This window comes from Thunnus thynnus, chromosome 8 (assembly GCF_963924715.1).
Source record: "Thunnus thynnus chromosome 8, fThuThy2.1, whole genome shotgun sequence".
NCBI lineage: Eukaryota > Metazoa > Chordata > Actinopteri > Scombriformes > Scombridae > Thunnus > Thunnus thynnus.
Window position 1 is genome coordinate 16,974,058 of NC_089524.1, and position 27,309 is coordinate 17,001,366.

Below are 27,309 nucleotides of genomic sequence, written 5' to 3' on the forward strand. Positions count from 1 at the left end.
ACTGCACATTGGTAGTTTCACCGGAATGTTCCGTTAAACCTTATCAGACCATCTTATGAAATTTATTACCTTATATAATACAACTTTGTACTTGAGATATCATTAAATAAGAATTCCTTATGTCAAATTTAGCAAACATCCAAACGGGGCTGAATGTGCAGCTGGGTTTTTCTCATGATCTCTCAAACTTATCAAATCAAAACACAGAGAATAAACAAGAAACAATGTCAACAGGATTTTATTTACACGTGTACATTTTAGTTGTTTCACCAATAAAAAGACAGTATTGCCACATTCTACCTTTAATCTGGACATAGGAGGATTTTTGTTACTCTTGCAGCACTAATTTGGAGCACTGAAATCTATCATTTATTGACTTAGTTGGTTTCCCAAGTGACAAATGAGGAATAACTAAGTTGTAAAATAGGCCACAACTGTGAAAAACAAAAAACAAAACACCTAAACCAAATAATGTTGAACTTTCTGCCATTTATGAATATCAAAAAGTAAAATACTTACCTTGATAACACAAAATATATATATATTTATCAACAAAATAAAACAAACAGCCAAAATTCATTGCTACATCTGTTATTTTAAATTGGTGCTTAGGTACTTCACTTTTTATTTAAAAAAAAAAAATGAAGAATGCATTTACTAAAAAAAAAAAAAAAACGACAGGAAGAAAGAAAAACTGACTTTTTTCCAAACACATTCTCATATGTTTTCAATGGCCAAAGAAAATAAAAAGGTAATACATTTTTTTTTAAATTTCCCAAAGATGGGCAGAATAAAATGTACTGCCACTAATATTGAGAGTAAAATGGGTTTAAAATAGGATACAGCCTCATCACAGTATATTTGATTTTCTTATAGGACCAAACATTTATGTTTATTTGACACCTATAGTTACAGACATTTGTCACAGATTGGGGTGTATGTGGATTTAAAAAAAAAAAAAAAAAAGAAGTGAGCATGTAATGATGGGAAACGGCAGAGAGAAGTATGTTGCTGTCTTTTTTTTTTGCTGAGGGAAGTAAGACTTTGGAGATTCTATGAAAATGAACAGCATACTGTATGGATGTTGTTGCTTTCCTTGCAACATAACATGCACTTGTACTAAGGTTCCTTTTCTTGTTTGTCTTAAAGGCTGTAATAAAGTTATTTCTTTTTTGAACTGGAGCCAGAATGGGAGGATCCAGAGGAGTGGCCGCGGCGCCTGAAATCACACAAACACCATGGGAAGAGAAAAAAGGTCAGCAGGCTCAACTATTAACATTCAATTATACATACTTGAAACAAGTAAAAGGTCACAAGATATAAAAATGTAAAGCGTTATGACAAATGGAAAATATGGACATATTTCTGTAAATCTGAATTCCCATAAGCGAGGCGATAGATGGCTAATAATAATCAGTGCCATTGTGGTATTCCACAGAAACCCAAACCTTTCGGACGAACGTGATCTAGAACGCCTCCGTTTTCTCCCTCCAGATGAGGACCTGGAGCGACTGCGCTTCTGTCTCCTCTCAGGTGAGGAGGAAGGTGAGCGGGACCTCTTCCGGGGAGAGGAGCCCTTTCCAGACCTGGAGCTGGATCTTTTGGAGGAATAAACCAAGCACTAAGGTCAGTAGGGTCAAGGCAATAGCTCCACCAGGATGGGTATTTATCAAGCTTCTCTGAATAAGAGCACTGAGCTACAGATTTATTGTACTGGGAAAATTTATTCAAGACACTTTAAGGCTCTGTTTCACTACTTTTAAATATAGTGACATTAACTGAGTGGGCACCACTCTGCAGGGATGCTTGATGAAGACCCTAGATTAGTCTATTTAGATTTCTGAGCCTCTGTAACTCAATTCAGGTACTATTTATATTCAGGCCAAACTTAAACCTGAAATGAACCTACATTAGGTGAATGAAAACCAAAATAAAAGCTTATGAGTTTTCCTTATTGTGATTTCGAACCATATGACTATCTGCAGATTAAGGGAAAAAGTAAATAATCACTATGCAGTCTCTGCTAAAATTTAAGATAAGAATTAAGACTGTTCTGGAGCCTTCTGCTCCATACATACACTCTCTAAAGGGAGAGAGTGCATGTCACCTCATTCACCTGGAGTGGGACCTCGAGCGAGATCCAGATCGGGAACTAGATGAGCTCCTAGAGCGGGACCTGAAAGACAAAAAACAAAACCTTTCCAATATTTTCTTCACAACAAACATAGCTACGTGGTTCATATGGCACAGACGTGATAATGAACTGCACTTTCAGTACTTAATGACACTGAGATATATTTAGAGGAGAAACACTATTCTTTCCTTATTGTATGTCATCATTGTTGAGCATATATTTAGACTAAAGTTCAATGGAGTTCATCTAATTTATCTAGTTCAAGATTACAATATGAACAATGCATTCCTTCCATCTGAACGCATAGACATCCGGAAACCCGACGTTTACACAACTCAAGATTATTCACATCAAGTTTCTTACACCACAGAAGGAGAAGGGTTAAGAAAAGAGAAAACAACAAACAGCAAAACAGGACATTTAATTGATGTTGATCAGTAAATCAGAAGGAAGATTGAGCTGATACTGACATTTTGCCCGGAGTTACCCTTGACCTGTACCCTTTTACCTGGACCTCGACCGTGAACTGGAGCTGGAGGAGCGTGAGGATGAGCGAGAACGGGACGAGCCCGAGCGGCTGCCCTTTTTCTTAGCCTGCTTGTCGTCGTCATCATCGCTGGCGTCCAGGTCATACTTTGATAGGTCTCCATCGTCTTCCTCATCATCATCCTGGAGAGGAAGTTTTTTTTTTTTTTTTATATTAATATTGTTATCAGCTAGTATAACAATATTTCTGAATTTCTAGCTTGAGGGTCCAATCTTACATCCAGTTTGTATTTGGAAAGGTCACCCTCTTCGTCATCTTCATCATCTTCCTCCTCCTCCTCTTCATCTTTTGGCACTTCTTTCTTTTCACTTTCTTTTGAGGAGGATGTGCTGTTGGTCTTCCCACGATACTTTTTCTTTTTCCTACCAAACTGTAACAACAAAAAGAGAACATAATCCTCATCAATAAAAATTGTAGAGCTGCAACAATTAATTGGTTGATCGATTAGTTGCTGACTATTAAATTAATAGCCTGCTATCTTAATAATTGTTTAATTGTTCCAGCTTCTCAAATGTGAATATTTTCTGGTTTCTTTAGTCTTATATGATAGTAAACTGAATATATTTGGGTTGTGGACAAAACAAGACATTTAAGGACGTTACCTAATCAACATTTTTCAACATTTTCTGACATTTTATGGACCAAACAACTAATCGATTAATCAAGAAATAATCGACAGATTAATCAATAATGCTTCAATTGCGAATCATTACATTATTGATCATTTAGCACCAGTTGGCACCCACCTCATCATATTCACCATCTGATTCCTCTCGTTCAATGTATTCCACATTCTCCCTTTCATTAAATCCTCCACCATACCCTGGACACATAATAGAGGTTTTAAAAAAAATCAATAACTAGTATTCAAAAGCACACCAACAACTGGCAAACTATTTATTTGTTGGGTTACCTGTTCTCTCTTCAAGCTTGGCATATTTCGGTGTGTTACACATGTTGCACTCTGACCTCCTGGCCCAATTCACATTACCACATCTTTATGAAAAGAACAGAGAAGGAAAATAGACATCGGTGATATTTCTGTAACACATATAAACTTAACGGCTGTAAAGACAGTTTCATATTTTACCCATTAACAAATCTTTTTCTCTTACTTCCTTGGTTCATTACTTTAAAATTCTCTGATTAAATGTAAATTCAAATGCATCACCTTCAAGTAAAAAAACACATTTACTCTAACAAATATTAAAAGTATTTAATGATTGCACTGCAGTTCAAAATAAACACTTACGTTTTACACTGCCAATCATTTGCACTGAAGAGGCCTCTGCTCTTCTCAGCTAGAGTTTTCCCAATCTCTGTTCCTCCTGCTTTCATCATCTTTGCCTCTGTGGTTTTCTCTGTGAAAACAGAACAATGATCTTCAGTACAACAGCTTTTTGAAAAGGATGTATTATGCTTCTGCAAGACATAATCATTTGCACAGAAACGGGCTCACCCCTGCCACATCTGTTACAACTAGTTCTTCTTGCAAAGTTCACATTTCCACACCTGCAAAAGCACAAAACATAATGTAACGTTAGATACAGATTTGGCTTGATCTTGATGCGTACTTAATCAGGCATAAGTGTGTTAAGAGCAAGTATTGCCGGATGATGTCTGTTTTATTCCCTTTTCATGTGCTACACCATTTGCTAACAGTGTTTCGTAGAACATCCTGTGTCGCAGGCCTATGCACTGACAACTGCAGCTGGCTTATCTGTAACGTAGAGCACTCGCAACCTGATATTGCTGACCCCGAGTTAGGACTGTACACTCATGACATCTTGGCTTCTGCAACATAGTAAACATCCGCCACGACAGTGAGTGGACAATCTAAAACCCCAACCCACACATGCTAATGCTAGCTAGCTCAGCGCATACTGACAATGTTCAAAGTCGGTGACGCGTAAACCCAAAACCGCACCCTTAAATCCACAATTGATATGTCATGTTTATTCTGTTTAGTGTAGATGAAATGGTGGATGTTAGGTAAATAGTTTACTTATCTAGCCAACATTAGCCTAAACTAGACGCTAGGAGGCCTCGCTAGCTAGCTGACGTTGGCCTGTTAGCACAAGCAGAGACTTTAGAAGTCTGCGACTACATTCAACTCAATATAGGGATTTATTTCATGTTTGAGGGGCACTTACTTTTTATCAGGACAAATCCAGTCCCCGTCGCTGACTCGAAAATTCTTCCCCGACATTTTAGTGCCTGTTAACACTGGCTGGCTCGTTAGCAGGGTGCGCACACTGTGCTCATGCAGCAATAGTTGGATCAGCGCCGCCCCCTCTACTGCTGCCTTCAGGTGACTTTCGGCAGCTCTTTCACCGTAACTTTTTTTTTCGTAATATGAAAACACGTACTGTCTCACATCCTAGGTACAGTAAAAACGGGCCAACGTTGCGCCAGGTAGTTTTTGAAAAAAACACTTCGTTCATCAGTGTAAGAACACAGCAATTATTACATACATAAGCCAACAAAGGTATACACTACTGTCTGTCTTTACCTCCCGTGTCCTAACTGCCACAATTAATGAACAGTGAAATAGGTCATACTTTAAAAAACGTCATAGCCATGTTAAAAAATATAATTTCTGCAAGTTTACCAAACATGTAAACCAAACAACTGAGACAATAATGTACTTTTTAAACCGACCACTTATATTACCGAAAACACGTGAATGCAACATTGACAAAGAGACCAACCGGTTCTTCTTGAGAAACGTTAAACCATGCAAACTAAATATTGTAATCAGAAGATATCGGTTTCCTGCAAATGCAGTGGTGATGACAGATTTTGTTTTAATGTGTCAAGTTTACATGTCATGCAAATATCATAGTAAACTAGAGGACTATGAACATGCTATTGAACACCAGGCACATTTTACATCCCTATAGGTATAACCTTCAGGTGTGTTTGGGAAACCCTCAGCATCACACATTTGAAAAGCAGAGTGGTTATGTGAAAAGAGTGATTAACACATGCACAAACAAAAGGGGCACAGGGTTGAGTTTTGAGATAAAGACTGAGGTAAGCCTTCAATTTGTTGAATTGAAATTACTGGCTTTGAATACATAGAGATATCTTCATATGATATTGAAGATATTGAGATTGAGGTTGTAAATGTCCAGTTGACAACATTTTAGCAAATGACTGATTAAAGATCTGTTTTAAATTATGGATATTGTTGACTGTACACACTTTCTTTAGAAATTCACAATCAAAATTTAGCATCTTTAAATCCTTAACTGATCTTGCCAGTAATGTTTTTTTTTTTTTTTTTTGCAATACAAGTACTGGCCACTAGATGACAGTTAATGCCAACATTTAACACTGCACATGTCCACAGACCCTCCGGTTTTATTTTGTTCTGGCATCTGCTTGCAGTGTGTATGTGTGTGTGTGTGAGAGAGAGAGAGCTTACACAAACTGAATCCCACATACAAATGAATCTTATGTTATGCATAATATACACCATAGTAAACCTTTGAGTAATAATATGATAGCTATGATATGACATTTTGTTAGATTTGCATAATCGGCTCTTCTGGGAGTGTCATTGTCACAAAGAAACACATTAAAGAGATATTTATACTGGCCATGTTTGATAATATTATTATATAAATAAAGTGTAGAGGACAAATATAAGTCAAGTTTTTATCCAGGACAAAGTTGTGTCACTACAGTATAGGTAAGTTATACATTTTGAAACATTGTGGTTGTATGTTGGATGATGCCAAACTTGTACACAAAAATAGTCAAATTGTTTTAAAATCAAATGTTAATTTTAGCCTTTAAAATATTTTTTTTAAATAGTATGTGACAGATGATAAAATTATATAAAAAAGATTTTTAAATGATATGAGCTGTGATATTTTATAGAATTTTTTACAAAATTATTCATACATTTCATAGCCCTAAAATCCTTTGCTAGCATGTTTCAAATTGGTCCTTTTATGGAGCTGTGTAAGGAAGTATTAAGGAAGTATCAGGTAGTTGGAAGTGTCTGTCAGTAGCACCAGTCTCACTTGAAATCCAATAAGACACTGATCTTTCACAGAATAGCTTAAAAACCAAAGAGCAGGGAGAAAGTCATCACAAGTGGTCGGTGCTGAAATCATAGAGGTAGATAAGGAGTTCAGGTTAATTCAGAGTAGAGGTAAGACATAGATCTAGGTCTGCTATTCTGGATGAGGATCTGGCTTAAGACTGTATTCCATGATTATAACATTCACATATGAAGCATTACCATTTGTACTATGTAATCTCATGAACTGTGTGGGTAAAAAACTCCAAATGATCTGAAATTCATACAAGATCCATTCAATAAGTATTAATGTAAGTCACAAATTGCAACATGATTGAATGCTATTATTTCAAAATTTTGCAAACATGTTTTTTTAACTATCAATCAAATTTGGCCTTGCAAGAACAGGGTCAGTCCAATGACACACAAAATGTTTTATAATTACAGATGAGCTGATTTTATAGCTCTTAATGTTAGCATAGTTAAGATGCAGGAGGTAGCACGCCATATGTTGTTGAGATGTAAATGCTATTAATGAGGGAGGGAGGGAGGGGGGGGGGCTTTAAGTTGCAAGTCGGTTATTCTCCTATGTGATAATACTTAACAACTGCTACAATTTAAGAACACACCAGAGCTTAAATTGCTCGCCCTTGTCCACCCAATCTGCTGTCGGTCAAAGTCAAAGACCCTTGGAGGTCTCTGTCACAGCTGGTCCATGACCCCGATGCCACACCAGTAGCCATTTCAGTATTTCAACTATTACTTTCTCTTCTTTGGCCTCAGTTTCCTTTGCCTGTTTTTGACAGGGGTGAAATGACATTGCTGAGGTTTGTCCTTTATGCCTTGGACAAGATGGGTTTATTTAATTGAGTACACTCAAGATGAACTGAACAAGATTTTTTAATCATACATTTTTTTAATCATCATGTATCTGTTAGGGAGACATGCACTTGATTTATGAGCCCTACACAAGGTTTATTAGGACTACGAGGGGGCGGGGGCAGCAAAGATAAGGTATCAGAGGTAAGAGAGTCACATTTTATGATCCAGCCTCTTTCTGTTAAAGGAAATGACTTATGGCCCTTCATCAGTATAATTCATAATATCACATACAGAGGCAAGACGTTTGATATTACATGAAAACAACAGTCTATACACACACTGTTGGTTATTCGTACATAACAAGGCATCCCCACTGTGCTGTTTGAGTCCTGTTTACTTCATCAGTCACTTTTCATGAAGGAAGCCTCTTCTCACTGGTTGTGCAGGAGCCATCTCTACTCACTGGTTTCAACTGAGTGTGTACATTCTGCTCGCTTTCAGCATTGCACAGAAAAGAATGAAGAGAGATGTGAAGCAAATGAAGCCATGAATAACTAATAAGGAGACATTGCCAGTGCTGTGTTATGTTTGTTTGCAGCACACAGTTGCATGAAAGATTCAGAGAGAAGTCAGGCAATTAAATAGCACTTAGGTAAACATCGCCTCATTACATTAAAGTGGCTTCATTGGCGGTAATGCTTTTTTAACTTTACTGTGTTCTTTCTGGCCAATGTACAGCCCACCATCTGATTGTGTCCTGGGTCAATAACACTACTAAGAGATATTTTTCATGGGTATCAATGAGGCTTTGGCTAGGCTGACACTGTTTTCTAGCCCAGTGGCTGGTTATGGCTGAGGGTTCATGCACAGCAGAGTCTCTGACAGGGAAAGGCAGTCATGTATGTAGGTTTGGATAAACCTACTGCAAGTCACCAGGGCATTCCAATATTGACAGATGGCAGGGAGCTGTTCCCGAAAAAGGGGTAGAGTGAGGGTGAAGAGTTGGAGGCTGGTGGAAGTTGACGCACTCCACTCACCACTCTTATCTCCATACCATGATTCAGCATTAATCAAGGTAGTGATATGTATTTCCCTATGCGCCAAACTATAGTCAACTGTCTGGCTGTTTGTTAACTGGAAATAATTTGATACTTTGCTGTCTATTTATTTCTGTACATTTGTTAGAGGACGGTCCAACACAGCAGGAGAGGTGATCCTGTGTTCACACTTTAGTGGTGATAGGTGAACTGTAAGGTGCCAGTGAACCCCATCAGAGTTATACAGCATAACACAGACTACCGTGCACGCAGTGAAACAGCTCATGCTGGCAGATGTGCCGCTGCATTGTGTTGTATCTCCTTTCCTCTCATCCAGTCCTTATCACTAAAGCGCATTCATTTTTGAAGCCAGAAAGCATGTAGTTTACAATCCAGTCTCATCCTTTCTTTTAAAAGCAATCAACAAAGCATGATTTGATGCGTAAAACTTGAAAGTAATGAATCTAAATGTTAGCAGTAATAAAATGCAAGATGGAACAAGTTGCATGGCATTATCAGTTTTGATTGTGTAAAATGTATTGTACTTTGTATGTTAAGCACTCACCTACTAGTGCTGATAGTTTGGTCATATTGATATACTTTTTGGTCTAATTTCATACATTTCTATATTGATTTCAAAGATAATGTTTATCACATACTCTCACGTCTCAGATTGGCAAAAATCCCCTTTGCCTGGAAGTCTATTCCAAAGTCATGTTTTTTATGGGAAAGAAACATGTTTTTCAAAGGAAAAACAACCATCATACTTTGATCTTGCAGGTGATTTTGAGCATTCCTTGCTGACAGTATGAATGTGTCAAGTCCAGCAGATCTAGACAGGCCTGAGAGTCGGAGGAGTGATGTAGGCACGAAGTCTGAGACCAGAGATTGTTCTTCAAATGGAATCAGACAATTCCACAGATAAAGTGTTTACCTGGCGATCTCACTTGATGATTCCTGTGTGTCTGCACAAAATGCAATATTCAAAGCCTTACCATCGTTAAGGCAAGGCCAGCGGGACGTTCTCCGATGTCATTTCTCAAATGGTTTTGTCAGGTCTGTCGTGCAGATTCATGTTTAATTGCCGCACATCACTTTTGGGGACCACTTGAAAAAGAAAGAAATCAATGTCCCTCCTGCTGCGTGACTAAAACATGAATTCTAAAAGCTGCTGAATTAAACAGAATACTAGTTCAGTTATGAAATATCTTTTTGTACTTTTGTTAAAGCTAAATTGAGTGAACAGACATATTAGAACAAATGTTTTCATTCATTTGATAGTAATAGAACAGTGAAGATTCTTCAGATTGGATCATGGATTATGAAACGTAATTCATGAAACAATCTTCACAATTTCATATTTCCTTTTGTATGGGATAATATTTCACTCACCATACAGTCCTGTTTTTTTTTTGAATGTTGTGTATTCTTGTGGCAGCAGAGAGAAAATGAAAATGAGATAGGTAGAGCGAAGGGAAATTGACAGATGGACAGACAAAAAGGAAGAGGAGATGGTTTCACAGTAAACAATACTCAGACTGTAATTAAGTGACCTGACTTCAATTAGAAGCATTATGTGGGGAAAATTGTTTTTGTGGTTTGATGCACTCAACCATGCATTTGATCCCACGGTTCTTCTCTGCTTATCTTTAACCCCGCCCTCGATTCAATGCTCTTTATTCACTTCGAATTTCACATCACAACTTCACTGCTGGGCTGACAGTTACTGAAGAGGTATTCTGATTGCTATATAACAATGGCTAATGCAGGAAAATGGCAAGCAGCTTCAGCGCAGCCCCGGCCTATGCGTCATCTGGCTCTACTCTTGGCAGTGACATAGTCCTGGCAGTGGGGTGATTAATGTGATAGGTGGAATTTGTCTCGTTATGTTGACACCGGCTAATAAATGCCTTGTAAACAGCCAGTCACAGCTGTTAATGCATCATCATAATCCAGGATTAGGAGGTGCCAGGCATGGCCAATAAATGCAATTAGGCACTGACAAAATTAATTCGCCCATACTCTGACTTTCCTGCACCCTGTCCATTCTGAGGGAAACTCGAGTGTGTCGTGTGATTCTTCACAGGGTCACAAGGGGATAAACGCACTGAAAAGCTCCCCATTAAATAAGGAATATCTAACTCAATTTGAGTTCACTACAATGCATAATTTGTGGTATATCAACTCCAAGATAGATTGAAATGAAAACAAATATCCCTGCTTTGCTCCTCTAATCTATTTGGAATTATGGAATTATCAACAGAGGAGTCAGCTTGGAGGGGAAAAATCGAAGTAGAAAGCCGTAACACAAGTGAATAGGAGTGCAAAAATATTATTAAGCTGAAACTCATTATGTAAATGCTGTATTTCATACTTACATCCTAATATCTCTTAGAGGAAATACAAGACAGGTGACTTTTAAATGTGACTGGTCAGTAAAGTCGGTCACCAAGACAGCCATTAACTTCCTGTCACTCATCTCCGTCATGCCTCATTGGTGGAAGTTGTGATGCATTTCTTCATGTTTTTACTTACCTCGCTTATTTTTAGCAACTGGGACTTTGGTCTGATGTTTTTCTAAAGATTTTAAAACACCCCCCAGCACCCAGTCAGCCCGTCCTATTACCAGAGTGATGGTCAATTGAGATGATCAATTTGCATAATGGAGCATTAAATTGGGCCCATCACACCCACCTCTCAGCAGCTTGCTCCCATGGAGGGCTCACTGAGAATGGCAATTGCTCTTGAAGGGGTGACATGTATCCTCTTTGCTGGAGTATCCTTTCACCATGCAGACTGAGGCATTTGGCTGGTGAATATACCAGCAGTCACTGAATAATGTAGACTCTTATTCATGAGTAATCTATTGCCGAAATGAAAAGTCCTAATAAAAGAGGAGTGTAATCAAGTCCAAGAATGAAAAAGAATATTAAAGTTACAATGTTAAAGTTAGAATCAAATCTCAGATTAAGATTTTTACTCACCTTTTCCTTTTATATTATTGTCAAACTGCTTTGCCAGAAAAAAACAAACAAATCAGAGCTCTCATAAATGACTGAGAAACCAAACTAGATATTTTTTTTTTAAAGGAGCATTTTCTTTTAAGTGTCAAAAATCGTTTCATCCTCTGTGCTCATCCATTCCCATTAGCTTAACGACTTGCTTAATTACAACGTCCATCCTCATAGTGACCAGTGGTCATTTCTTGGACACAGAGCAGATCATTTTGATTAACACCCACCAAGGAAATCTAAGACTGTTATCTTAGGCAGATTAGTTGAGCTTTTTAGGAGCATGTCAGCGCCTAAGGACCTGTGACAAATTGCATTCAGAGAGCTGCACAGATCTGAGGCCAGCAGGCTGTGATTGATGTGTGCCATGTGAGTGGCAGGGAGGAATGAGATAGAGCTGTCATGGCTTTCCTCTCCACCATGTTGCCTTTGTTTGAGGGTTTTTCTCTAGGGAGAATGCTGTCCAGAGAACAATATGGCAGAAGCTCCTTGGTGTGCAGGTTTTGTTAACTGGCCATTAGTAAGTGCCCATTTGGCTTGGTGGGAATTAGTGGCTGGCAGCTGAAGCAGATTTCATGAAATTGAGTGCATCGCTAAGATGGACTCAGATGTTTATACAGCTTTGAACATGTTTTCACTTAATTTTAAGTGTTGCAATGTTAAAAATATCTTTTTACTACATTTACTACATTTTAACTACAGTAATTCTCTGTGAAGAGGACACTGGGCATTCAAGTGATTTGCTCATGAGCAGTACCTAGAAAACTTTAATTCCCACGAGAGAGTGCTACCTTTACCTGCCACAGGCAACCCGCTGGGCTTCTACCAGCCTATCAGCTGTGGACTGACAGGTGACTGACATTAAAGAACTAAGGCAATCGGAGGTAGTTGTGAGGCTATGGATTGATACGTTTTATGAAGCTTTTGTCAGATATATGTCGGACATTGCCATTGAATGAAAGGGGTCTGTGGAGTGTGATTTTGCAATTTGATGAGGTTTGTATTCTCATAGGAGCCAAACCAAGGGCGGTTTAATTAAAAATATTTACAAATAAATTGCTCTACAAAATGAGTTATTGGGTGTCTGAAAAATAATGATTATAAGGGCAAATTGAAAACAAAATATGAATATGATACATTTAAGAGGATGATAGTATGTCTGACAAAAGTACTACATATTTACTTGATTGTCAGTACAGTATATATTTATGCTGAACTGAATTTACCCCCTTCACTATAGTAATGTATGGTTCATATATGGTTAAATGACATTATCTGGCAGGCCAAAGGTAGAAGACATCACACCTTCACTTTAGATTATTTTGTTATAAAATGATCTTATTCACAAATAACATGTAGCATTTTTATGACTGTGTGTGTCTTTTTCGTGTGGGTGTTTGGACTGTTGGTGTGCAAATTTGCCTCTCTGCAAATCTGCACATATGTATCTCTCTGGGTGTGCCAGCAAGCCTGTCTGGGTCTGTCTTGCCTATGTGAGTGTGTGTTTAGAGTCTTACACAGTCTGGTTGGTGGAGGGATTAATTGGTAAGGCTCTGCATGCATGAGTGCGATCTAATCAGTTGATACACAATAGTAAAGGTCCCTAAACAGGCAGTGATGAAATACATCTGAAGGTCTCATTCCTGTTCAATGTCTGGTCTGGTTAGTACAAGTGCAACCTGGTGCCTATACTCAAGGCTGTCACTGAGGCCAGAGCAAAAACATCCTGCTGTCTGACTGGAATCTAACTCTTTCTTCATTCCATTTTAAATGTCACACCCAAAAGACAACATGGCTGAGTATTTGCTCCTCTACGCTCCAGATCCATACCATTAGCATAAATGGGGAATCAATTATTTCAGCCCTGATGGAGCTGATTATGCAGAGACAATAAAGGCAGAAGGAAGGAGTCATAATTACAAGATGACCTATGTCGCCTTTCTACCATCACTAGTGTACCAGCACCATGTTGGTATTTCATGGGTGAGCCGGTAATTACCTGATAAGAACTGCCGGAAAAGTGGGAAAACAGATTGGCCCCTTTTGCACGTCTCTTTCGATGCACCACACTTGCATTGCAACATAGACAAACTGCTGGATCTGTGCCTCTACAACCCACTCACATGTCCTCTCTCAACACACAAGCGAGACACACTCATACGCGTGCACAGCAAAAATGTTGACTCTTCAATTTACATAAGATGTCAAATTTAACCAGTGTGTCAGACTCTTGGTACTGCTGCCCATTTGATGATAATATCCAGTGTAGCGCTCTGTGGGCTGAGGAATACAATTCAAATGACTCTATCTCTTGAGGCAGAGGTGCTGTGATGTGCCAGCCGCTCTGTAGAACAGCCCAAAACCAGCTAGTGTAGAGAAGTGGGGCTTACCACTTTCATGTCATGCCTAACAGAATGAGAGATGGGGTAACAGAGAGGCAGATAGAGTGAGCAAGGGCGATATGTGTGAAAGAGAAGAGGGTAAGGGATGGTTGTTGGGGACCAGCTACATGATTTATCTCCGGTGTAGCTTGTGAATAAAAACCCCTACCTCATGAAATCATCTCTGCTGGATGCCAGGAGAAATGTCACAGAGGTAATATTAAAGAGCCACAAATTACTATTTTCTAAATGAGAATTGTGTCTATATCTTTTATATCCATAAGGGCCACAAGCATCCTCTTACCCCTTTACTGGAATCAGCCTTTAGTCCCATCCCCCATTTATGAATCAATGCTGTTTAACAGACCACCAAGCGTTTAAAGTGGGATCTTACTTTTTCCTTGACTTTAAAGCACTGCCAGCCTGCTGGAGTCATAGTGGGAAAAACACGGGGTAGCCCACTGAATTACGATTGAGTGATATTAGCAAATGTGTTGCAAGATGTTATGAATTTTTTACATCGCTGGAAACACAGCATCCTCTTTTGAGGACAACTTTAAAGGCTTTCCTCTTCCTACCCTCGTAATAATGTTGACTATATTAGTGCAAGCAAGCAGCATGCATGTATGTATCAGTCAGAGCAGGAATCAGTGTGAGATCAGACACCACTTCGTCATTTCTACTCCGCCGTCCCACAGCTTGCTTTGAAGTGCCTGGCTGCAAAGAATAATGAGGATGCAAGGTCATTTGGGATGACTTGGGTACCAGCCCACACACACACACAGGCACACACACACAGAAACATCTCTGAAATCACCACTGAAGATCTAGAGAAATGGTTAGAGGAGGAAGGATACATATAAGTATAGAAGAAAGTATAAGATACATGGTGATCTGACTGTGTAGGAAATGGTTATCTTAAATGAAAGATTGGATCCAAAAGAATGTATTCCGTTGCTGAGTAACATGCATGTTGTTGGAGTGAATAAAAAACATAATGTTGTGTAAGAGAGAGACACAGTGGGCTGTTCTTTTATAATTTAGCTGGTCAAGATTGTACAAAACAGAGGTGGCATGCTTGTTTCCTTGAGGGACATACGAATAAATATGACCTAATGGTGTACCATCCAACTGTTGGAAACTGAATTTTCTTCCAGCGCATCCTCAACCCAAAATTCCTTGCAAATCATGCCACATTGCTGCCACCTTTCGGGACAGCTGGGCACAATTGTGTCTGGCAGATGTCAAGGCATCCTGGCAAAGCAACACAAATCTGGGACAGTTGGACTCAGGCAACAAACAGACGGGGACATCTTCTAAATCAATGCCACCACAAGAGGACAGTGTTGATGTATCAGCCCAGAGGCTTGTTTATTAATATTGATGTCCCCACCTTTTTTATAATTTCAGACTACTTGAGTTTAACATAACACGTTTTAGATGAAAAGGTAAGTGGGAATATGTTTTCATCATCATCATTAAATTGGGTTATTAAATAGTTGAGAGGCCTCTTATTTCATACTCTATCTGAGAGCGAGTGTGTGCGTGGAATATAGTGAGGGGCTATATGGCTAACTATTTCACTCTTTAATAACCTCTGTTGAAATGAGAGTTTTGGGGATTGAGATAACAGCCGATTATCACTCTGTGTTATTGTGATAAGCTTGCAAAGAAAACTACACAGAGACACAAGGCATAGCCAATTATGAAAATGAAAACCTATTCATTGAGTCAAGCCCTATTCTTTTCAGACTGTAACAGCCTGACACAATAGATATTCTCCGCTGATTCCCAAATGACTTCCTGTCATGTTGATACAGATACAGGTTTATTTGAAGTCCATGGGTGTGGTGAATTATAAATACGGATTCCTAATCACTAAGCTAACATTATTAGTCTACAGTGCATTACTTCCCTCATTCCCATAAACATTCATATTAATACCGATTCATGCTTCATAATAATTGTGTGGACACCTAGTCACAGAAAATATAAAGAGCTTAGACAGAGTATTCTCTGTGAAGGTTTTCTCATATACACAGACACCTTGTCTCCTTGTATTTCAATCAAACAGATACCAATGTCAGTATTCAGGTGGTCATTGTAGGCGTGTGATGACTGAAAAGAAGGAGCAACAGCACTATATTGTCTACATTTCCATAAATATTCTATCATACTGACACAAACTAAGTTTAGTGGACATGTGTGATTGTGGAGAGTTATTGGTGTGGACACTTAAATACAGTGGCTTCTCCCAACAGTGTCATAAACTTACACTTATACTGATGCACACAGAGGTTCATTGGATATTTGTGGGTTGGGTAAATTGTCAGTATCAACAGTTAAATACAGGTACTTTCTCTAAAATGTCTTATATTGACACAGAAGAGGATTTGTAATTTTGAATGTGAGAAAGTATCATCATAGAAACTTATTAATAAAATACTGATTGGCTGTGTCTCATTCCATACAACAAATTATATATTCATGTCTAATTCTCATAGTATACTGTTTTCACAGTATACTGAAAATCTCTGTACTCATATTATTTGTACTAATAGGAAAAGATGCCATACATGCACTGACATACATCAATCAGTCTGCAACTCTAGCCACTGACTAATTGGAGTCTCTGTTGGTTGCCTGGCAACCCAATGGTGAAAACGAGACCAGGAGGTCACTGTGCCCATCCAATAAATAGCCTGGCAAATAACCCCCATCAAACTGCAACACACTTCGGTTTTGTACAGATTAAACAAAAGAGATACAGTATAACAAGCCAGGATACAGGGGCTGTTTCGTCCATTTCTAAACTGTATGCTAAGCTAAGCTAACCAGCTGCTGGCTATTACTCTTTTATCGCACAGATATGATGATGGTGTCAATCCTCTCATCTAACTCTCACTTTTACTGTGTTAATACAATATATAGCTGCTTAAAATTAGTATATAGTACGGAATTAGGATACAACGAGTAATTATTGTAAGAGTACATTCCTAAATTGGGTTCTCAATTGCAGTAGAGCATCCAATTGAGGACCCATTACATACCCATTAACATCCATTTAAAACAGATACAGATCTGAGTATAGTAGATTTCTGCAGCTGTTTTACACTACAATTATGGATACCAACCAACCCAACTGAGACAATGTCCTCTCTCCCTGCATTCCCATCAACTTCCACTCACATTAATGCTCAACCTGAAATTAAATGTCAGGATTCAACAGATATCTATTGCTGTCACCACTGAGGAAAAATAGAGGAATGTGTTACACTTTTGCTCTCTAACCTCTGTATAATACTCCATATGCCTCCAATCCACTTTCCACTCGTGCTCCCAGCTTCTTTTCTCTTCGTCACAGAGCAGACACCCATGAATGCATGCTGACCCCATATGCCTCCTCAGTATGCAGGAGATGTATGTGTGTGTGTGTGTGTGTGTGTGTGTGTGTGTGTGTGTGTGTGTGTGTGTGTGTGAGTGACGGTGTGTGCACAGCAGTTAGTGGGGTGAAGCACAAAATGTGTTATATATCTAGATAGGTGTTGGTTTGTTAAAGAATTTCTGAAGGCTGATACATGTCAGTGATGATCTTAAACTGAAGGTACTGACAACTGATATTTGTGCTATAAATTTCTTTCATTGGTCATTTTGTAAGAAAAAATTAACACAATGTCACTTGACCTACAAACAGACTAATGCTCTTAAAGGACTTAAAAGGATATAAGTCTTATCCCTCATTAGGCTTTCCCTAGAGAATATAACAAACATAAAAAACTGTTCAGTGCCTCCTCGACACTTCTATTCTCTGAAACAGCATTGACACCACTGTATGACAGGACACAAGAGTGTCCAAAATCACTCCCTTGTTCATGTATTCCCCATTCACTACATCAATGGTTTCCAGCCTGGGGAATGACCCCAAGGGGTCCCAAGATAAATCTAAGGCATCTAAAAATTCTTCAACTGAAACAATCTGACAAGGAAATATCATCACTTTTGGTTGAACTACTTATAACTCAAGTGCACACTAAGGACCAGGTTATGTTCAAAAAGAAGTAGCTTGTATGCTGTGCTGTCCATCCTTGTTGGAAATCAAATGTGTATATAGTTGTTCAGAATGGCCACATTTGGAGGCAGAATGAAAAGCTGCTTGCCTTAAAGAGAGGGGGGACATGATATCATTTACAGCAAACACGGTGGTAATGGTGCGCATTTTCCAGTCTCCTGGAGTACATACATGGTGTTGCACTTGGTTGTTGAGAGGGAAGTTAAAACCCTGGCTCCTTTTTCACCTCAGTACACTTGGCCAATCAGAGCGTGAAAGTGGGTGTGAATGTCAGATTGTCAGTTACAGAAACTGTCGGACACCTTCCCTATAACCTTCCTTAATCCGATGCCGGCAAGGTGTGGGGGTAGAGGGAAAGCATACACCAATGTTATGGCAATAATCTGTGGTGTGGGGTCACAAACAGGCATTGCTATCTATCTATCTATCTATCTATCTATCTATCTATCTATCTATCTATCTATCTGTCTATCTATCTATCTATCTATCTGATTCATATCTCGCTGTAGCTGCACTATAATTTGTGCTATCCTGTTTTATCTGTCCTATTCAATTTTTAGCTTATTTTTATTTTTCCATTTAACTCTTTCATTTTCTATTTAGATTTGTCTTCTTATAATACCTTCTCTCTTTTACATTTTATCTTAGTGCAGGTTTTGCAGACTGCAACTCTGATTTTCCTGCAGGCCATTATAGTCTCTATATACAGTATTGGTTGAACCCTATATATTGTATTGTATTGTATTGTATTGTATTGTCCTGTGTGTATGTGCTTGTGATTGTGCTTGTAAAGCCTGTCTGAATACTAGCACAGAGTGTCTGTGTTTCTCTCTGGCTTATCATTGTATGCGTGTGATTTTGAGTGCTTGCATGTTTGTGTGTACCGCACAGAGCAACTGATGTGGCTGTCAACTTGGCCCAGGCCCAGGAAGCCACATCCAAACATTCACAGCTGTTGTGACTGTCCTCTGTGGCAATCCTGACACACTTTCATTCTGAAATACACACTCACAATTAATTTAGTTTCCATTATGGGCTAACTTCATATCATGTTGGTTATATGAGGAAGAGCAGGAATCGCTGAACGTGAGAGAGCATTGGTTCCTCACATCTCCTATTCATTACAATGCCTTTGATGAGTTCATCACGTCAGGGTTGGCTAATGAGTTTGAAAGGCGAGTGTCTGCTTTGCTCAGGGCTTGCTGACAGCAATAAAAGCCTGTGAGCCCTCTGCAGTGATGCCTTAGATGTGGAGTGGCCTTGTCAGGGGTTGACAGCTCTGCACGATAGAAAAGCAATGCCGAAAACACTCTTTGTTATGAGCTAATCAATTTGAAACTGATCAATAATTTAGTTTCAGTCATTACAGCTGGTCTGATTGCTCTCTTTACTCGTCTTTGCTTCTGTCCTGTGTGTGTGTGTTTGTGTGTGTGTGTACAATATTTACTATGTAACTGTCACTGTATCCCTGCCACCTTCTCTTTATATCTCTTTTTATCTGTCTTTGTCTGTTTTTGATCACATCTTTCTGTGTGTTGTTTTTATGATGTGGTGCTAAATCTCTTCCAGACCCACTTTATTTGGTTCTCAAATATTATCCATCAAACTTGCCATGTATGTCGTAATCAACCATTCTTACTACATTCTCCATTGACTACAGATCGGTCGGTCCTTGTTAAGAGCATCCGTCTTGAAAGGGAGGTTTGTCTTAGTCCATAGAGGTGGTTAGGTCACTTTGACACATTTCATTCTGGGGCACTTGATTGCAGTATACTAAGCAATCCCCATGGAAATAATCTAGGATTATCCTTGTGCAATGCTTATCCCCCACATCTCTGAAATGGATTTTCCCAAGACATCAACCAGCACATGGTCACAGACTGCTTAGACTGCAGTGCCTGTCATCTGTGATTCCATTTTTGTCCATATGTGAGAGTGAGATGGTTTATGCCAAGTGTGGCCCCTGATGATTTCCCTGTCTTTCATGACCAGAGGCAATGGGCAGTGGCGCTACGCCAGTCACCATGGCATATCATTATGTCCATGTGTGAGACCTCAGAGGGTTGCCTGCCAAAGGGCACACACTATGGGTAGTGGGTATCTTAATCACAAAGCATAAACACAAATCCAACTTCTGCCAGCCTTCCTCAGATACTGGACCATGCCAGACACTGCCAGTCAGTACCTTTGTTTTTAGCCCAGCTAGGCTGGGCTTAGATATTAACTTTATTTCCTCATTGTTTTGGGCCTCACATATCCCCACTCCTATATTTCTGGAAATAATGATAATAATTGCAAAATCAACTAATTTACTTCCTTCAAATATATTTAAATCCCTATATATAGAAAAGTATTGGAGTGAAAACCATTCCTTATGCCACAACCTGGGCTTACACATTTGATCAAGGTAACAAAATACAGTAATGACTGTAAAACATTTACACCAAATAGGGAAATCTTTCATGCTCTTAGGTTATATGGTCTTTGCACAACTATTGTTTGCCAAAAAGTCATTCACAAACAAAGACATGCACAATATGTTATCCTACATACTGACATTATTTCTGTTTGGGGTCAGTTAGACCTTAGAGATGTCCAACTCCCTCTCAGACCGTTCTTATGAACAAATTGTATGTGCTGTCCAATAACAGAAATGCAAATTTAATATATTTGGAACTGACCTACTTGGAATTTGGGAGGGACAGTGTAGTATAAAAAATATGAAAATCCACTATATTTAACCATTTACTGCTGGGGTGCCTGAGACTATCTATCTATCTATCTATCTATCTATCTATCTATCTATCTATGAAAATGTGTCTTTAATATCAAAGAGACAGTGTCAACCTTTCCAAGTGGCATGGTACAAACAGACGGCATGACTGTTTGTACTGTCCCTTGAATGACAAGTCCGAGTCAAGTGACCAGTGGGAACAGATGGATTGGGTTTAGAGGGGGCCCTGATGAACTTCAGCAGTGTCTCTGTTCCTCACAGTCATACGTCGTCCTGGCAGTCGTGCAGGGATTGTTCGATTTGCGTCATCGGTTCCATGTGGAGGATAGGGGAGTTGATGTAGATGTAAGTCTACTTGATTCCCAACAGTGCTAAATATCTGACCTGTACTGGTTCTGTCAGACTGATTGGTGTTGTCTGCTGCCTCTCACGAACCTGTTTGCGATGGGCATTTTACAATCATGCTGAGAGAATCAGGCCTCTCTGCCTGACACAGATGAGCTCTGGAGCCTGGCCCAGGTAGTGGATGATGTAGGCTAGCCACAGGCCATCGATGAGCAGCTTTTGCTCCCAGTTCCCTCCTTCCATGTTTTCCATTTTCCCCTCCCTCCCTGTCTCTTGCACACTCCTCCCTCCTAGTCTCCTAGGCATGCTGCACCTGTCCCTGCACCAAAAATACCCAGGGATGCCAGCAACCCTGCAATCTGTCACCTCCAGGGCCTCACTGACATTTTTAATCAGAGAGTGATAGGATCACAGGTATAGACGATATTTACCCCCTTAGCAAACACACTCCCCATACTCAAGGCTTAGCTAGGAGTGTGATTTGTGGGGATCATTGTTGTGAGAGTGGTACACACTGGTTTTGGAGAGGTAACAAAAACAGGAGCTGTGTTTCCATCGGAAAGCTTTTTGTCTCTGCATGGTCCGTGGGGTAGACACAGCTTTGTGGTTTTGAAGACAGAAATACATCAAAGGATACATGTGATGGAGTCCAATTATTGGAGTGTCAGGATTAAAAGCCAATATGTAAAACACACTTTGACTTTCCCACCCTTTCATGCTTTCTTAGTCTCACACCAAGGGGGATAATGATTTCTCCACAGCAAAAAAGAGAGGCTGGTAATGGGTAATGCTGTGAAAGCAATACAACAAACATTCAGGATATTAGTGCTTTTAATAAAGATAGTAGATCAGGCTCCAACAGTGTTCATGCAAGTAGCAGAGAGTGTAGGCTGATGAGAAATGTTTTGTTCACACCTAACATACCTCCGTATCTACTTCCGCCAAAAGTTTGTTACATCCCATTGGCAGTTTTTAAAAATGCATGCTGAAGGCAAACTTCTTTGGCCCTCACCATAAAACATTTCTTTTGTATCATGGGATGCTGCAGCCTCGGGAAAAATAACAAAGGATCTCTTGAGCAGGATAGTCCAAATAAATCCCAAAAGGAAAATGCATTTTGTTTTTTACCTCAGTGATGATAATGGATAATTAATGCCACAGTGAACAAGAGAAATGTCCTATATAGTCATTGTCAGGACCCTGCTGAGGAGAAGACTCACACACAGGCAGATGTTACCCTCAGGCGACTGATCTACAATCAGATTCCTCTCTCTTCCCCCATGTTTCTGTGGACAATAAGAGGCAAAATTATAAAATCATCTATATATCTGTGAAAGGAACAGTATTCACCTTCATCAGTGCAGCTGTTGGCTGTTGATGCAGACAGGTGAACAGGGTAAGTAATCAAATGAGAAGTTCAAAAATCCACCAAATCCACCAGAGAGATAAACTTCGCTCCTCAGCCGAACTTAGCTGCTGTATAATTAATGGTTATGGAGTGTCTCTCATCTCACTATTTTCTATTGCTCTTTGTCAGGGGCAGCCTATATAGTGTGCTGTGGCTGTGTCCCATTTCCTAGATAAAAAATGTCTGGGTAAGGGAATGGCTGCCATCCCCTCTATGGTTGAATAATGGTGTGATGCCCTTGCTGTGCAGCCCCTTGGGGATTATGTTTCAACAGTAACCTGCCAGAGTAAAGGTTGTGGCAGTAATTAAAACCAAATATTTAAGAGTTGGCCAGCGGTCCAGCGCTGAATTTTCAGATCAATGTGGGCCAAGCCCAAGGACCTTGTTGCCTGCCCAGGGCTCCATGTGCCCCACAGAGAAAGTCAAACAGATTGAGTCAGCTCAACTGCTGGCTAACTCACTGAGCTGTAAGGCTGCATGCCTGCTGGGACCTCTTGTTACAGAGCTGGTTTCTTTTTTCTAATGTTTACTAAGGAGAGGAATGGGATGCACTGCTGACAGCTTTGAGCACAGGGCTTGTTCACTGTGCTGAGTACACTGGATGCTTAAAGTTAATAACATTTTTTACTTCAGTACAAGAGCATTCTGCTTCAAACAAGTTCTTCCCAGCAACAGCAGGAGAATTTCCTCATGCATCTCTTGAAATGCTGTCTAAAAAGTCTCTCTCATACTGCCACTAGCATAAGGCTGAATGCATGCCAGAGCTGTTTAAACCTAACTAACCCAGACCTTGGGAAAGAGATATTTCACACGCCACTTTGTGATACGAATGCTTTTCTTTTAATGCATTCACAACTCCTTCATACCAGACAGTTAGCAGTGTTATCCCACTGCTCGTTACAGGTCACATAACACCCTGGTCTTCAACCGTAGTTCCATACATATCACTAGTTTACAGTGCAGACTGTGCAGAAGTGGTTTATTTGTTTAATATTTATTTATTTGGTGTCACATAATGCAACAAACTACAGTAACTACAGTAAGTATTTATTTTTGGTTGAGAGAAGAAAACAACACAATTTGGTAAAATATTATAGTATGTAATAACTATAAAACCTTTTAGTGTAAGTTTCTAGCAATCCTGTGGAAGCTTATGTTCTCCCCCTCCAACCAAAATGCAGCATTGCCAAACCTGCATCAGAAGGTCAGGATCAGGGTAACAAAGCCAGGTTAGAATTCAGACTGTCCTCTCCACATGTGTCACACCATTGGTCTGACAGAGGTATAAAAGGCACTTTAGCCATGAGTTTGCTATCTCTACCTATTACATTATTAACTCAAAATGTTCCAGTTATTAATAGACTCATAGAGCATAGTACACGTCAAAGCCAACATGAAAAAGTGCTTAATTGTCATGTGTAATAATGAATATTATGAAAAAAACATCCCAAGAAAAGAGCTTTAGAGATACACTCATCCTAGTCTTCCAGTCCCTTTTGAATTGAGTTGTTCTCTTGAATCACTCACCTTTGTAGTCAAAAGTAATCAGAATCCAAAATCACAGAACAACTGCCAACTCCACTCCCTGGCAGCCATCTCCTGGAGGCACTTAGTGGGCTGGCAGATAACATTCTTTGAGGTTCATCACAACCTCTCCACCATTTCTTCAAGACACTTCCCTTAGGCCAAAAACTTAAGACCCTAACAACCGAGAATATTTTTTTTCAATCATTTATACCCTGTGCATTCACACATCCCAACACCTACAAGCGATGAAAACTGTTGGTTACAACAAACATGCATTAATGTATGATTCCTCAAAGTATTTAAAGGACTTCTGGTTCATTATTTGTTAAATTTCCAGTATGTTAGGTGTGATATTGTATTGTGTCCATTGTATGCTGAAAGATGTCAGTGAAACAAATGTTGACAAAATGTTAACAAAATCCTTGATAGAAAAATATTAATAAGTTAATTCTCACTTTTATAAGCACTTTGTATGGAATCAACATGGCACATACTGTTAGAAGAACAAATAGTTTGGAATACCATGAAAATGATAATTTGAAGCTGCTGTAGGGAAGTGTGGTGTATGGTGGTGTTTGAAAAATGAAAACAAGTCCACATTCTTTGTTGTTTAGGGGCTTTTGAGCCTTTTCCTCAAAGTCTTCTCACGAAAGAAGTCCATATGCAAATGCAGGCTGAAAGCTGAAACGCTATGGACTATACAAAAGAAAGAGCAAAACATTATGTTTATGATTAATAAACTACCTGATATTTCATTGAGCACAGTTATTCCTTAAACAAGAGTACATTTTCTGTTTGATCTTTCGTTTTGTCTTTCTTTACAGTCATACACTAACATGCTCCTGTGAGGTGTAACTCCAGACAGCAGGTACAGGTTGGATGCCCTGTACCAGGGCCATTTTTGCCATTTTTGCCTATTTGCATTATGAGTGATTGCAGTGGGTCCCTGTGAGATGGTATTTTTTTGTTTTTTTTTCACACCCTCTTAAATGGCTATATTTTATGTAGCACTTTTATTCTATATTTTAGGTTAACTCATGTGCCTGTCAGACTGATTTTGTTTACATTAGTTTATCATTGGTTATACAGCGTAGCGGAAGTTCCTGTTGGAGGAAATATGTTAAGTCCCGCTCCTCCCCCAAACTACGTGGTGAGGAGAGTTGATGAGAGCAGACACAGAGAGGAGAAGAGTGTGAAGTGAGTGAGAAACTCTGTGGATATCATAAAATATAAAAATAATAAAAGTTAATAAATGTGTATGTAAAAACCGAATTTGAGTACAGCAGACAAGTGGAGTGACCAAGTGACCAATCCAGGGACCTGCATGCTGTGGGTTAACTATTCTTTCGTAATGTCATAGTTAGTCAATTTTTCGGCTAAGCTAGTGTAGCTACCTCCTCCATCAGCGGTCGACATGTGGTACTGCAGGGACAGTGTGTATATTCTATGCAGTATGCAATTATTTTTTAATGCTGTTATATTGAGATCACAAGTTAATTTGTCTTGTTATATCGAGAAAACAAAAGGCCCATTTCTCGAGATAATTTATCACAAGATTTATCACGAGTGGAGCTCATTCTCATTTGTTCAACTGTCTCCTCTCCATGTTTTGCTCACATAGATGCACCTATTTAGATCAGGTGCAAGAAGCCTACAGGTGGCTCTTAAATGTGCAGTGTGTAGAATTTAGTGGCATCTAGCGGAAGAGGATTGGCAGAAATGGGATATAATATTCATAAATATGTTTTAATTAGTATATAATCACCTGAAAATAAGAGTAGAGAGTGTGACGGTATGTCACACTTCATTGTGTGTTGGGATGGGGGCGCCATCTTTAGAGGAACACACTCTGTTACCTGCCTGTGCCTGCTACGGTGCTATGGTAGTTGCCAGCTTACCTTTTGTTTTGTTTGGCTAAAAAGTTGGTTAAATCGTCAAATAGTTTAAAAGTTACAAATCCCTAGAAGCTCATGAACAGTTTTGCAGTGGCTGGGTGCAAGATATGCTAATTCACAAGCTGGCACACTGCGAGAGCACAGTCATACTCACAAAGGTAAGTTGGCACTCCTCTTTTTGGCTCAATTGTTAAACCAAACAAAATGCAAAACTTACCAGACAGTCAAAGGACAGACAGCAATGAAGTGTCTGTTCAGCGTGAAGAACAATAATTATCTGAACTTAACTGAAGTGTTTTGTGAAGTGACAATAGTAATCATACTGAACAAAAGGGGAAAGTTTGTTGTCTTTTGTATTTCAGTGGTCACATATACTTACATTGAGCTCAAACTGACCTATATACAATTAATTTACACATGTCATTGTATTTACAGAAGCAGCTTGTGCCACAGTACAGTGCCGCAGATGAGGACACCTCCAGCTACGACATCAGACCCTCTGTTGCTCTTGTCCACTCTGCCTCAGTCTTTGAAAGAAATGTAGAGATGGACAAAAGTTTGAACATTCACAGAAATCAAACATGTATATTTTATTAATGTCCTTGTTACCTGAGCAGACCTGACTGTGATTCTCTCTTCTTTTTCTCAGTATTAATGTGAAAAGTTAACCCCGTATTACACATGTAATTGTTTGAATGTAATGTACAGTAACAACATTAAAGCCAGTGTAATACAAGGCTAGTAGACTTGTCATCGTGGATTATTATTACATTTTTGGTTGATTTGGACACCTGGTAACACAAAGAGCATTAGATTTTTTTCAGTAAACTGTTGCAAATAATTTATGTTCAGGTTCTCTGCAACCATGTTTACACAGAAGTCAAATTCAACAGTACAGGTAGTGTATAATATGAAGGAAAACCACCACATTAGAATAAAAGTATAGAATAAAACTTTACTTTACAAAAGGAGCATGTGAAGGATTACACTAATATCCAGCAGCCAACCCCTGGATGCTTCTGTCTTAAACTACTGAACAAGCTGAAACTCCCATCAACACACCAACACAGGGCGCCATCACACTGTTTCTCCTAGCTGGGCAGACTGAGTGGAAGATATTCATCTAAGGAACGGTTGCTGGATGTCCTGCAGCTTCTGCTTCAGTTCCACATCAAGCGTCGCTCTCTTCAGGTGTCCCATGTTGCTGCCGTGGTCTTCACTACTCACTGTGATGCAGCTCTGCCCCTCGCTGCAGGCTGTGCGCCTGTTGATGGACAGAAGTATAACACAAGATGTTCCAAAGTTTAAATATTACACATTTGATGTAGACAGTGTAGTAATTGTTCATGAGTAAATATATCCTAAA

The 27,309-nt window shown here is 39.3% G+C and overlaps 1 protein-coding gene and 1 long non-coding RNA gene across 2 annotated transcripts; one reads left to right on the plus strand and one right to left on the minus strand.

Annotated features, from left to right (window-relative positions):
- Positions 1-222: 222 nt before the first annotated feature.
- On the minus strand, positions 223-4,990 carry zranb2 (zinc finger, RAN-binding domain containing 2). Its single transcript, XM_067596802.1, has 10 exons — positions 4,835-4,990; positions 4,141-4,193; positions 3,934-4,042; positions 3,595-3,677; positions 3,428-3,504; positions 2,899-3,051; positions 2,643-2,803; positions 2,117-2,176; positions 1,449-1,598; positions 223-1,219 (listed from the first exon to the last, which is right to left on the minus strand). Exons 1-10 carry the CDS (start codon positions 4,888-4,890, stop codon positions 1,162-1,164), a joined length of 960 nt encoding a protein of 319 aa, XP_067452903.1. The 5' UTR covers positions 4,891-4,990; the 3' UTR covers positions 223-1,161.
- Positions 1,496-26,682, plus strand: LOC137187706 (uncharacterized). Its single transcript, XR_010929257.1, has 2 exons — positions 1,496-1,626; positions 26,379-26,682. It is a non-coding gene; the product is annotated as an uncharacterized lncRNA (long non-coding RNA).
- Positions 26,683-27,309: the final 627 nt, after the last annotated feature.